Source organism: Brettanomyces nanus, chromosome 2, assembly GCF_011074865.1.
Source record: "Brettanomyces nanus chromosome 2, complete sequence".
Lineage (NCBI taxonomy): Eukaryota > Fungi > Ascomycota > Pichiomycetes > Pichiales > Pichiaceae > Brettanomyces > Brettanomyces nanus.
In genome coordinates this window covers 978,971-992,574 of record NC_052375.1, presented here as the reverse complement: position 1 = coordinate 992,574, position 13,604 = coordinate 978,971, and the positions used below count along the sequence as shown (strand labels likewise).

Genomic DNA, 13,604 nt, shown 5'->3' with positions numbered 1-13,604 from the left:
AACATTAATAAAAAGGTGCTGTTCGCAAGTTTGAGTAAACAATCAGATAATGTAGTTAGAAAGGTCAAATAGCGCGTTGAAAATACCTATTTGAGAAAGTTTTGAAGAAAAAGTAGTATCTCAGTAGCAATTGTATTGTGTGTAGAGCTGCTATTGGTCGGTCGTACAGACGGTTATGCAGGTCGTCTCAACGGTTATCAACTAACAGAAATCAATAGCTTCCACTCACCGTTAGTGGTTTTCGCGAAAAAAAAGCTCATGAATCATCCACTAAAGGGAACTGACAGCCCAAATAAAATGGTGGTCCGATGCTGATTTGAGAAAGGTGCTAAGGTATAAAAGGTGGTTGATTTCCTGTTTAGATGAGTCTGATGCATGTTAGTGTTGTAGCTATAACAATTGTACCGGTTGAAAGGAGGGGCAATTTCTGTTTTGAATTTATCCGTATTATTTCCCAAATAGGTAACTTAAACATAGTGAGAATAGCTCGTTCTTTTTAATTAGCCGCCATGTTCGATATTACCAGTATCGCCAGACCTAATATTCTCACGTTGGAGCCATACAGATGTGCTAGAGATGATTTCCAGGAAGGTATTCTTTTAGATGCTAACGAAAACACCTATGGTCCTTCTTTCACCGAGTTCTCGGTGAGAGAGAAGGAGTTGGAGCTTAACAGGTATCCTGACCCTCATCAAATTCCATTGAAAAAAAGACTTTGTGGGTTCAGAAACTCAGAAGCTTGTAATCCCCAAAGCATTATCAAACCGGAAATAGGGCGTGACGTAAAAGCTGAACTATTGACCCCAGCCAATGTTTGCCTTAGTGTTGGTTCTGATGGTGGAATTGATCTACTTATCAGATGCTTCTGTAAGCCAGGAGTTGAAAAAGTTTTAGTATGTCCTCCCACTTATCCAATGTATGACACGTGTTGTGCTGTTAACGATGTTGAAATGATGGTCGAGCCCTTAGACCTCAATACTTTTCAAATTAAACCTGATAGAATTATCAGCAGGCTCAAAGATGACCCTTCCATTAAGTTGGTTTTCATCACATCTCCTGGCAATCCTACTGCCACTATGATCAAACACGACTTGATATTTCAGGTTATCGATGCCGTTGAAAAGATGTCCTGGAACGGTTTAATCGTTGTTGACGAAGCATACATCGACTTTTGTCCTATTGGCTCTTCTATGTCTGTTCTTGTCAACAAGCATAAGAATTTGGTGGTGCTCCAAACCTTCTCCAAATCCTTTGCCCTAGCAGGTATCAGACTTGGTGTTACTTACTCTACTGCCGAGGTTTCTATGCTTTTGAACACGACTAGGGATCCTTATTGTTTGAATAAGGGAGCTTCTCATGCAGCAATGAAGGCCACCTCTAAGAAGGCCTTGGATCTAATGAAGGCAACGTGCCAGAAAATAAATGAACAAAGGTCCCTCGTTTCAAAAGCTTTCTCTAAGATTCCGGGTATAGGGAAAAATATTGGTGGAGAGGATGCAAATTTCATTTTGGTTCAAGTGTTGAATAAGGACGGTGTTCCTGATAATAAAATGGCATATCAACTCTATTGGAAGTTGGCTACTGAAAGAAAGGTTGTTGTCAGATACAGGGGAGAGGAGCTAGCCTGTACTGGTTGTCTTAGAGTTACTATTGGTACACCAGAAGAGAATGTAAAACTTTTGGAAGATTTGGAGAGCGTTCTAAGAGAGGGTTTTTAAGTAACTTTTAATTTTATCCCAAATTCATGTTTCCTCTTTAATAAATGTTTGCTGTAAACAATGAAATCAAAATTTCATAGACGATATAAAAGATGATGATCCTTTATTTACCATGATAGAATTCACTGCTTATTACTAAGGATTGATCAAAGGTAGAAGAATGCTAAGAAGATTATTTGACCATATGATTCATAGGGTAAGTAAAATAAAGAGACTAAAATTACAGTACCACGAGCGATTAGTGTAGTGGTTATCATACCTGCCTTCCAAGCAGGTGACCTGAGTTCGAATCCCAGATCGCTCACATTTTTTTGATAGCACTTCAAACAGGTTTCTTGCTTAAATTTTCTGTGGATTGCCATGAGAGAGTAGAAAACGAGAGATACATCAAGTTCTGCATGAAAATGGAAGTAAACCTGTAATATGAAAAGTAGAATCATTATGCGTATATTAATCATCCTCAATAGGATGCTACTGCGAGATGTCTTAAAGAACACAGCACCCTCTAAGTTTTTCACTTCTTAAAACTCTTCGATATCTATAAATCTGAGAAAAAGAACTTCAAATTGCAGCACATCCACTTTTCACGACCTAGGGTTCTATAACGGTTGTCCCTACAAACTACTTACTAACTGAAGCGCCTCCAAACATAAAATCCACTAGTAGTGAAAATAGTTGATTAACTGATTCAGATAGCAAAAAAGGAAATAAACAAGTAGAGTAAAATCATAGTAAGGAGTATGTTAAGTCATTATTCGTGATCTGCTGTAAGGGAAAGTCTTCAATGTCTATATCCAGTCGAAGATATATATCAGTTGACTCGAAGCGTTCACTAGAAACAAAGGATTCAGAGGCTTAGTCGAGACATGAAAGTAGGAATATTTCAAGCGAACCATATTGTTTTCAATAGGGTCTGATAATGAAGGACGTTAGTCTCGGGTCGATAGGAACAACCAGTCCTTTAGAGTGTTTAAGCATCTTTAGAACCATCAAATTCTTTACACGAAATTTGCTCATGTCGCCTTAGCACTAAACTCAAAAATAAACCACTCACCATTTGAAACAGGCTATTGAATATGAAAAGAAATTGAGTATATTGGCAACAAATAAAACCTTTGACCGCCATTGTTGTAAAAGGGTTTTGTTACTGAATTATAGACATGAATTCTTTATCAAAAAATAATAAAGCAATCTACATAAATAATTAGAGCGATTAGTGTAGTGGTTATCATACCTGCCTTCCAAGCAGGTGACCTGAGTTCGAATCCCAGATCGCTCACTTTTTTTACCTGTCTTATTATGTGTTCTTTTTTGATAGTATATAGACCCCTTCCTTGAACACTATTTAAGTAAAAGAATTAATCTCTAGTCTGTCATAGATAACGTTTTCATCCTTTCCCATCGTCTCGAACTGCTCGAAAAATCCATCTGATTGCGCCATAAGTTTCCTGTTTTTGGCAGCAATGGATTTAAGCTGACTCAATCTTCTTCCCCAGCTAAACTCCCAGTTGGGATCGCTCCAAACGTCACTAAACTGAGCGGAGATACTACATAAATTCCTCACCATTTTCGACAAATTCTGCTTAGATACCAATTTAAAATGCGTGGTTGCAAAGATACCGGGAATACCATTCTTTCTGTAGGACTTCACAGAGAAAAAGTTAGATCCATTCAGTGGTCTGATGACAATATTGATGAAACTGAATTGGGAGGACAACTTTTCGAATGAGTCAAATGACAAACCAGAATCATTCCAATAGATATTGACGTAATCGTTGCCGATATGCCGCTTTTTGTTGTCATGATGGGGATCATCGTCTCTGTTGGGCATCATAGTAGCCACATGGAAGCACATTTGAGTATTTTCAGTCTCATAATGGACCGTAAGTTTACCATCAATATCATTCACGGTATCTAGACCTCCAACGTAATGCTTCTTACAGTCACGAAGCATGATCAAGTTACCCAAATCGGCCAAGAACTCGTGATATTCGATGGAACCAAACTCATTGGTTAGAATATCATCCTCACCAGTCTGTCCGGTTCCAGCGTACATAATACCAATCTTGAAGAAGTTGACAAGCGGGATTCTGTCCAGAATAGAAACTGAGCGCTTGATCACAGATGATTCTATGTCCAAAGGAATCGGCTTTAGCACTGGCTTTTCCTCCTGCGTCGGATATATCAACTGTGTAAGCAAAAATGAAGGCGTGAAGATCAAAGGATTATACGTAACGAGTTTCTCAGCCTCTCTAGATGGATTACTTATTTGTCTTAAAACATAATCAGGAAACAACTCTTCGTGAAGTCTCACTTTGAATTTGTCAACAGTAGTGGCTTTCCTGATAATCACCTCAGACTCTCCAGTGATCTTATGGGTACTGATAGAAATGATTCCATTACCATAGATCCACGCGCGGTTGGTGTACATATCGCCAACAGTTTCATTATCAACAAGAACGGTACTTCTCATTGCCACTTGAGCAAACGTGGAACGTGTGATGAACTCAACGTAGGCCAAATCCCTCAGCTCATGTTTGCTGTTTGCCAAAAGACCCATGATTATATAAGAAGCAAGCCTTCTGCGCTGGTCGAAGTTCATCTTCAAGAACCAACTCGAGATGAGGTTGTACGAAAGAGCTGTAATGTACATGACCAACTGCTTGGTGATCTCAAAGTTCTGCGTTGATGGGCTCTTATCCATAGCCAAATCATCATAGTTCAAACTGGTCACTTTCTTATTGTCAAGGGCATCGTTTGAGTATTGAATGAACTTGAACGCAATTCCAAACACCCGCTTAAACTCATCGATGGTGAAATTGGATATTAGGTTAGGCAAATCAGCCAAACTCAAAAGAAAGTCCAAAATCAAGCTCGATGTCAACGGACTGGAAATCCTAGTCTGAAGAGTTGTAAGGATACCATTGAGGAACTTCTTGATTGATTCTGGGAACTCATAGGTGGCGATGTATAAGAAATGAAGACATGGAATACCAGTCTTATTCCACGACTGGAGTGCAAATATTACAGAGTTAATGAGCTGATCCTCATCAGCCCGACTCAAAATCGATTTGTAACAGGTAATGGCAGAGAGAGTACGGATAAATGCCACTTGAATGTCACCCTTACTGAGGCTTTTGTCTGCAATCTCAAAATTGTCTGGGAACTTGAGTTGGGTCTGTCGACATATAACCTTCACAATTTTAGTGATACAGACATCTGCATCGTGACCAAAAAGACCATAATCCGCCATCTGAGGACACAAATGAGAGAGTACAAATGAATAAACCTCCCAATGATAGAACCTCTCAAGAACGTTGAGACAGATAGTGCACCATTCAACTACCAGATGTGTATCTCTTCGCAAACACTTCCTGCTGCATTTCTGTAGTTCATTCAACGGGAAATACATTAGACTCTTTTCCGGATAAACCCATAATGCCGAGGATTTGAGCTGATCTCTCCGATTGGGATCCACGATCAACTCCATGTTTCTGCCCAACGTGTCACAGAGTCCGTAAATGTTCTTCACAGCAACAAAATAGACAAATTCACCATCGTTGGATCTCATAGCCACAAATAGTCTTGCGAACACCAAGAAAACGTCCCAACGGCTGGATTCCAAAGCTTGAACTGCCATAGAGAGCATTCTGGGTAGAAGGTAGTTGGCTCTCTCAGAATTCTGAATACTTTGAGTCAACTTTACAAGAAGTAGAACGCAAGTCTTTGCCAATTGACAGTTGTTTAAACTTTCCTTTCGATCAAGTTCCACAAAAATCGTCTCCATAGTCTGTTTGAAGAGATCCAAATGTGAATCTAAGCCACAAAGCACCTCTACTAACGACTTCACAATCGAGTCCTCAATAACCGTTTCCCTGCTTCTTTTGATAACACATTCATTGCAAAGAAGATCGACATAAATGCTTACCACCTCTGAAGAATCTGTGATACATAGAGAGTTAATCAACCCCTCCTTTATCACGCTAAAGGTATCTTCTGGACAGATATGATAGTAAGTCTCGACCAAATGATGACAGTTATCTTCCCAGTCAGGCGCAGTATATACACATAAAAGGTTCTCAGAGTAATACTTTAGCACGTAGTTGACGTTGTACTCATGAAGAATAGATGAGTTGACCTCCAAGAACTGGACAGTTTTGGAAACATAGACACTGTTCGTATTTAGATTCTGAAGTTTGTTGAAGAGTTCGACCATATTCTGGTTGTAATGAGAGTTACTATTAACCTGAGACTGTAAACTGAGCACATGAAGTAACCTCCAGAGTACAGTACGTTTGGAAAGAGAAAAATTGTGTTTTCTGATGATAGGCAACTCCAAAAGCTTAAGAACCAGCTTCAAAACTTCAATAGAGATGACCATATCGTGGTAGTCAGCAGCAGCTATGAGCGAGTTCATAACGTAATTGGCAGAAGTGTCCAAAAATTTGGTGATAGAGTTACCGAGAGTACTCTCTTCATCGTAGTGAAACAAAGTAAACTCAAGAAACCGGATGCAACCCACGATACATCGGGTGTCCTGAGATGAAGGCTCGCGTTTCTCGCCTAGTTTTGATTGTATTATATCACAAGTCGCCTCCATAGCAAGATACGAAACCTTTGTATCCTTCAAAAGATCTCCAAACACCGATAGTGAGAGCTCCTTTACCTCATTATCGTCGACCATTCTTGCCGAGGAAAGTAGAGTCACAATGATCGCAAGACAATTAGGAGGAGTATAGCCATATATAACGTAAGTGTCTATAAGTTTGAGACAGGACTTCAAAGTATCCACTGTTTTGGTTGAGAAGGTCATTTTTAAAAGCTGAGAAAGAACCTGATGAAGCACTGAAGTGTCAAACAAATCGAAGTTGAGCTTCAGACAGCTATCTACGAAGGATACCACTTTTTCCTTCGCCGATTCGTCCTGTTCTCCGGAGATCCGGCCTAAGATCTTCACTATATAATCCTGAAATGGACACTTAGCGTATAAAAATAGATCGTAGACTTCCTTACCGTCTGAGGTAAGCTCTATGAGACAGTCTATAAATAATGAGAAGTATGGATCAATCAAATCATCCGTAGATAGCTGGAAATTAAGCACGATATCTTTGTAGAACAAGAATTTTGTAGGTGTAGCATCATCACTTAACGATATACAAACCTTCAATAGCAGTAAAGTCTCCTTTCTGAGTACAGAATTGACGTCTTTTGCTATTCCAGAGTTGACCATGTACCATATTTCCGGAATAGAAGAGACATTGACGTCATTAAGCGAGTCTCGAAGCTGCTTAATAACTGCAATCTTCTCATTGAATGATCCACTTTGCAAAGTATGTTGTAGTTGATCACGCTTTATAAGGGAATTACCCACGACTGTAGGATTGACAGCGATGGGAAGCGATCTTTTAGCTTTAGTTGAAGATCCCGAAGTAGTTGATCGAAAAGTCTTAGATAGGGACTTAAACACACTTCCCAATCCACCAACTGAGCTTGAATTAGTCGAATAAGGCAAAGAAGGCATCAACGGCAGAGACACTTGAATAATGAGAGAGAAGAAAGGACCACTGACAAGGATATGATGGACATCTCGGATTTCTTCTTTGATATTAAGCTCAGCCACAAACTGAGCCACATATAGATACAGATCACCTGGGTTTATATCTATATAAGTGAACTAGATCTTGACGTATCCTTATTTCTATGTTGGGAAACGAATCAAAAAAAAAGAGGTAAAAGAAGACCATCCATCGAGTTTAAACGTGTTTGAACTGCATTCTTCCACATACTTCTTTCTTCTTGTTCAGTATGGATAGAACAATTATGGAGGTGTTTCGTCTTCCTCTTGACAATCCTGCATATGCTGGAATTGCCGCAGGTGTTATAGTTTTGGGTTTATTGACTTCCAAATTAACAAAAGAAGAAGATCCTGATATTAAAAAGATTCGTGAATTGATTGAACATGACTCTGAGGAGCTTTCATTGACTAACAATATAACTATTAGAAGGAACGAATTGGATAAAATTATTGGTGATTTGACTTTTCAAATGATAATGGGATTGATCATATTGAGTATTATAGTTTTGATTGTGGGTGCTCTTACCTATAGAAATAATAGGTGTTGCAAAAGGTCGATGAATTGGACTAGAGAAAAACTGAAATCCCTGGATTCCTTTTTAGGAAATTCAAGGAGCGAATTTGAAGGGATTCAATTAAGGATGAAAATCAAGATTGACAAAGAACTTGAGCAACTTGCAAGAAAGAACAAAAATTGTATTGACAAGGAGATAAAGAAAATTGATAAATCAGTGTTAAAGGCCACCCAAAAAATAGATAACGTTGTCAGTTCGAACGTTGAAAGGATCGAGCGTGTTAAGCAAGGATTCATTGATCTTATTGAAACAGACGACCGATTGAAAAATTTAGTGAGTCGATTGAAAAATCTTGAGAAATCAATGAATCAACTGGAAAATCAGTTTGCGACCAGGTTCAAGAAACTAGACGAACAAGCCACCGGTATGAATACCATAATTCATAAATGTATTGATGCTACAGAAATTAGTACTGTTGAGCTTTACAAAGGTATTGATATGATGAAAGTAAATAGCTACAAATGTAATATTCAGTTGGTGAATTCGAAGATCTTGTTTGATGCTGCACTTTCAAAGTTTGAACTAGTTGAGAAGTCGATAAAGATGATCGTCAACGATGATGATGATGAAGAAATATCATGCGCTGACAATATTCAGGATTTATCAAGTCCTCAGTTACGTCTTGAAAACTGTCTTGAATCAGCCATTGAAACAAGAAAGAAATTGGATCTATTGAAGTGCAAGAAGGACAACGAATTATCGAACTCCCATCAGTTATCTCTCATATTGGACGACCATGATTTAGATAGCAGCGCAGATAAATCTTCATTTGAATACTTTAAAATCTACTCAGATACAACCGATTTAGCAATAGCTGACTTGAACGAGAGATTAAAGAAATTGGAACATAAGAAGCCTATAGAGCCACAAGATTGTGACCAGTGGGTGAACAACTGGATATCAGCGATGTATGGACTGTTCAGCTCAGACATCATCTATCTTCAATCACAGATTTTTGGAGACAGCAAACTAAAAGGATTGGAGTTATTCGAGGAGACAGGAGTCCATTTAGAGTCAGACTATCAGGATATTAAGGACTTTGTTGAGGAGTGCAAAGAAATGTGTCTTAAACAGATGAATAGCATAAGTTTACTGGTGGTAGAGAGTCATATGGTGGGGAACCACGACGACAAGAGTATTCTAAAAGAGTGTACGATGAAAATAGAGCTGACGGTGAAACAAGTCTTTGAGGGATTTATTACCCGAATAGGTAATTTAAGTCTCGACCAAGAAGAAAAGAAATCTTTGAGGGAGATCTTGGTTCATTTCAAACGGAGATTAGAAACGGATTTAAAAAGTGCGGCAAGTGAATATCTCGGATTATTTCGACACAATGTGGATGATTTCTACTTGATCCAGGATTCATTGGTCGATTTAAAGAAGCAGTCAAAATCAGAGGAAAGCTCGAAAAACTCAGTCTCGATTCTTTCGGAAACGGCAGCTCAGAGCGAAAACTCTTTTCTATCGACCTCATCATGGAAGGACGAGAAGTCGACGGAATCTGAAATCTATAGGCCATTGAAGTTAGTCAAGTAATGAGATTCGGAGGGAACATAACCATTTGTTCTCCACTTGTAATGGGTAAAATCATTTTGTTGAAGAATAAAACCGTACCTGAAGATCCATATGATCTTATATTTAAAGAACATGGATACCAGCCATTATTTCTTCCACTATTAAAGCACACCTCAGTTAATGAAGGTGCCATATTGGAGTTCATCAAATCCGAGGAGTTTCTTACAGAATACAAGGCTCTTATCATTACATCACAGAGATGCATAGAGACGTTGGACACAATTTTACGAATTTTGAGGGAGGAGGGTTTTGACAAACTAGATGGTATACTAAACAAGCCTTCATATACGGTAGGTCCGGCTACCTCGCAGGTATTGAAAAGACTGGGTTTCACAAATATTAGAGGAGGAGATAAAGCTGGAAATGGATCTATCTTGTCTGATTTAATTATAGATGACCTGTTACTTGAAGCAGATCGTACAAAAAAGGTGTTGTTTCTTACCGGTGAGATACATAAGGACGTAATTCCTAGGAAGTTAAGGCTGGCCAACTTTTCGATGAAGGAACTGATTTCCTACCGAACAGAACCTTTAGAGGATATAGCGAGTAGATATTTACGGATTTTGGATGGAGTCAACTTTCGGGAAGATAACTGGATAGTTTTTTTTAGTCCCCAGGGTACTCAAAATATTGTAGAGTATCTTAAAGAGCATCGCGGTAACTTCAAGGTTGCCTCTATTGGTCCTACCACCGAAATATACCTAGAGAACAACCAGATGAAGGCAGAGGTGGTGAGCAGGAAGCCAAATGCTACAGAATTGGTAAGATCCATCGAAGAATAGACATATATATTTAAAACGATTGAACGACTTTATTAAGCTCAGAAACGACCAACAAACTCTCAGAGCTGTTTTTGTAATCCAACTCCATCTCCACCTTGTAGTCAGTCAAGTTCTGAATTTCAACCTTAGGCAATTCCAATTTGCCTACTCTCAGCGGAATCAACGTGAGTTTACACTCCAAAATTCGTCTGGCCTTATGACCGGCCTGTCGTCCATCCAGATTGAACTGGGCAGTGAAATCTTTGCAACCCGCAATGAGCCAGTTTTGCTCATAGTCAGTGAACCCAAGTTTCAGAGAGATCTGTTTAGGCTTATCAGATTCCGTCTTGAACCTCACCTTTTTCTTTGATTTATCCGCAAATTGCACGACAAAAACGTCAAAACTGAGCATCATATTGATTGGTTCGCATACCAAATACTGCAGCTGTTTCTCAAATTTGAATTCTACCGTATCAACGACGTTCACAACCGGTAACGTCACATTTATAACCAAAGTACGTCGAGCACCATTCAATACAGAGTCACATAACTCTTTGGTCTCTTCTGTGAACTGACTTAATAAACTAGTTATCGACTCTATTAATGCTGGAAGATCTCGAAAGTTCACCTGCTTAAGAGTTTCCATGAAATTCGATATATCATAGTCGATAAGCTCCATCTCCCCATTCAGACCGTATAGATTGAGTTTGAACGTCAACTTCTCAAAGATCATAGTGCTCACAAGATGGAAATACATGAGTAGAGGAGACTTCAAAGACGCCAAATAGCTGTAATAACACTGGTTCAAAGATTCTACAATTTCACTGTGAAGGTCATCGTAGTCAATAATGAGGTCCAGCGATTCATCCTTCAACTCTTCTAGTCGATAGAAGAACGTTGATCCCTGATCAATATACGCCACAATGTTCTTAGGAGATAGCCAGGTTTGCACTATTGTGTGACCCTCTTCATTTAGTGGTGAGAGATTAACCTGCTGAATTCTCACCGGATTCTCCACCATCACCGAATTGATGGTGTAATTAGAAAAGAGCTTCGAAGACCGAAAGATATCCTGTACAGAGACGGCGATTTCAAGCGTTGTATCCAACTTCTTCTGAATCCGTCTGCTATATCCATCGCCAAACTTAAAGCTGAAGTCAATGAATAACTTGATATCGGACACATCTGGCGGGAAAAAGTAAGGAACAAATGCCCATAATTTAGCATGACTTTCGACAATTTGTTCCACTTTGAAAATGATTCTGTCGTCATCTTCCAAGATCTTAAAGTCCACCAACTCTCCGTTCTCATTTGTGAGTCGATACTTGGCATCAGGTACAAGTCTATCAGAATCTGTTTTCCTGAATACAAACTCGCATCCATTGAAGCCCTTATCTCCAACGTTTGCACTCAACAACAATTCATCCTTATTAAGTCTTCTCAACGATGGAACTCGCACATCTATAAGTGTATTATTGACAATTTGATTGTCGGAATTCACATACGATTGTATCTGATAGAGCCTTATGGACTCAGATACATTTGCCAATAGTTCGAGTTGTCCTATCTGAACTTTCAATCTAACTGCCTTAAGGTCAACACAAAACAATTGCTTAGACGATAATTTCAGTTGATTCTGACCATTTTTGAGGATAAAAGTCCCTATAACAAATTCTACCGGATCACCGTCTTCATTCTCCAAGTAAAGTATCGCATTATCAACTTCAATGTCGACCAACTTACTTGCTAATTTAACGTTAATAACATACTGATCAGTTTTGTCACCGCAACAAACATGAGGATCCACTTTAATGTCAAACAACTCATCATTCTCTATGGAAAGAGGATCCACAAGTTCATTTAAAAGAGTCGTAAATCGATTAAGCTCGCATTTGTTTCCCATAGAGACCATCTCCAAATAGGAGTTGAGAAGATACGAAACAACATCATCTTTATCCTTGAGCTTCTCCAAGTTTTCAATATAAACCTTCAACAAATTGAAAGCAATAATATTCCAGCCTGAGTTCTTAAAGTATCGAAATGAGTTATTGAGAACTTCCAATGATGCTTCATAGTCGTGAAATCCATAATATATCATCAAGGCCATCTCTGTGGATACCGTATCGACAGTATTAGCTTTATACTGGGACTCTGAATACAACTTGATTACCTCTTCAGTAATTTTGAGCACATGATCTTTGAAAGTCTTATCATCGCTCAATAAAGCTCTCAATTCAATGTCCCTAACGGTGTAGTCGTCATCCTTTTCACTCAGACCAACTTCTGCCATACTTCCAGGCATACGATAACCTTTACTGGCTCCAAGATTGATGAATTGATCTCGTTCCAGAAGCTTAAGATCTCCAAGAAGTTCGTACAACTGATCAGGAACATCGTCTTCTTTCTTCTCTAGTAGAAGTTGAAGCCTCCTATTGGCAAAGAAATCTTGAGCCATCACAATACCAAACTCGGATTTCTTGTAACAATCATAAACAGAGTTGACTAATTCAAGTAAGGAAGATGTCAAAGAAGCCATATTTCTCATATAGATGCCAGAAGACTTGATTGAGTCTTCTGTAAGTATAAACTGAATCTCTTTAAAGATGTAACATTTCAACTGAAATTTGGAAGGTGAAGAGACCAGTTGTGGTGACTCTCTATTGGATAAAAGACAGGAGCTATAATCGTAACTCTCAAAGCCATCTCTACCCTCGTCAATGATACCTAAACGCCTCATTAAATTATGGTAACATCTCAAAGAGTCGTCGTACTGACCTATTTGCTTGAAAAGATCGGCACTCTTACGTAATCCCAGTAACGGAGGATCCAAAGATTGAAAATATCGGAGTTTAGATGAGATGGAGTCCATCAATCCAAGTCTGACAGCATTCAAAATCGAGTTCCACACTTCTGTTTCCACACCAGAGTCAGAATAAGTCGACTTGATCTTGAAAGCGTTTTCAATGGTCAACTGATCATCAGCAAAATCCGTTCGTATCTTGGTCAAAAGACTTGTTTTGAGAAACTTGTCCGTAGTTGATATTAGAGACACGTTCTGGTAAAGAATGATGTAATACATGGACATGGGTTGAATGGATTTGACATTGTTAAGCCACTGTCTAATAACAGGTCTCACCTTAGATCTGTATTCGTCGACGCTGGAACACGTTACAAAAATGAAATGAACAAACGTATTTTCAGCCTTTGTATCCTGTACGTAATTCAACTCGACGTTGTCTATAGTACGAACTGGATCTGTTGGCTGGAACTTCCATCGAAGAGTGTTAATTCGTATTCGTTTGACGAACTGATCTTCGAGGGTATTTTTAAAAACGAGAAAGGGATCATAATAAGCTGCATCAATGGAAACTGTCATACTGGATGAGAAGACCACTGAAGT

At 38.9% G+C, this 13,604-nt stretch overlaps 5 protein-coding genes and 2 non-coding genes across 7 annotated transcripts; 5 read left to right on the top strand and 2 right to left on the bottom strand.

The window, feature by feature from the left end:
• Positions 1-509: 509 nt before the first annotated feature.
• FOA43_002460 (uncharacterized protein) lies at positions 510-1,718 on the top strand (the record flags this gene model as incomplete). The annotated part of the gene is made up of 1 exon (XM_038922754.1): positions 510-1,718. One exon carries the CDS (start codon positions 510-512, stop codon positions 1,716-1,718), a length of 1,209 nt encoding a protein of 402 aa, XP_038778682.1.
• Positions 1,719-1,950: 232 nt separating this feature from the next.
• On the top strand, positions 1,951-2,022 carry FOA43_002459. Its single transcript has one exon. It is a non-coding gene; the product is annotated as a tRNA-Gly (tRNA).
• Positions 2,023-2,925: 903 nt separating this feature from the next.
• Positions 2,926-2,997, top strand: FOA43_002458. Its single transcript has one exon. It is a non-coding gene; the product is annotated as a tRNA-Gly (tRNA).
• A 66-nt stretch (positions 2,998-3,063) lies between these two features.
• On the bottom strand, positions 3,064-7,239 carry FOA43_002457 (uncharacterized protein; the record flags this gene model as incomplete). Its single annotated transcript, XM_038922753.1, has 1 exon — positions 3,064-7,239. One exon carries the CDS (start codon positions 7,237-7,239, stop codon positions 3,064-3,066), a length of 4,176 nt encoding a protein of 1,391 aa, XP_038778681.1.
• Positions 7,240-7,523: 284 nt separating this feature from the next.
• FOA43_002456 (uncharacterized protein) lies at positions 7,524-9,404 on the top strand (the record flags this gene model as incomplete). Its single annotated transcript, XM_038922752.1, has 1 exon — positions 7,524-9,404. The coding sequence occupies one exon, from the start codon at positions 7,524-7,526 to the stop codon at positions 9,402-9,404; it is 1,881 nt and encodes a 626-aa protein (XP_038778680.1).
• Positions 9,405-9,445: 41 nt separating this feature from the next.
• FOA43_002455 (uncharacterized protein) lies at positions 9,446-10,225 on the top strand (the record flags this gene model as incomplete). The annotated part of the gene is made up of 1 exon (XM_038922751.1): positions 9,446-10,225. The coding sequence occupies one exon, from the start codon at positions 9,446-9,448 to the stop codon at positions 10,223-10,225; it is 780 nt and encodes a 259-aa protein (XP_038778679.1).
• Positions 10,226-10,235: 10 nt separating this feature from the next.
• Positions 10,236-13,580, bottom strand: FOA43_002454 (uncharacterized protein; the record flags this gene model as incomplete). Its single annotated transcript, XM_038922750.1, has 1 exon — positions 10,236-13,580. The coding sequence occupies one exon, from the start codon at positions 13,578-13,580 to the stop codon at positions 10,236-10,238; it is 3,345 nt and encodes a 1,114-aa protein (XP_038778678.1).
• Between the last annotated feature and the right edge of the window lie 24 nt (positions 13,581-13,604).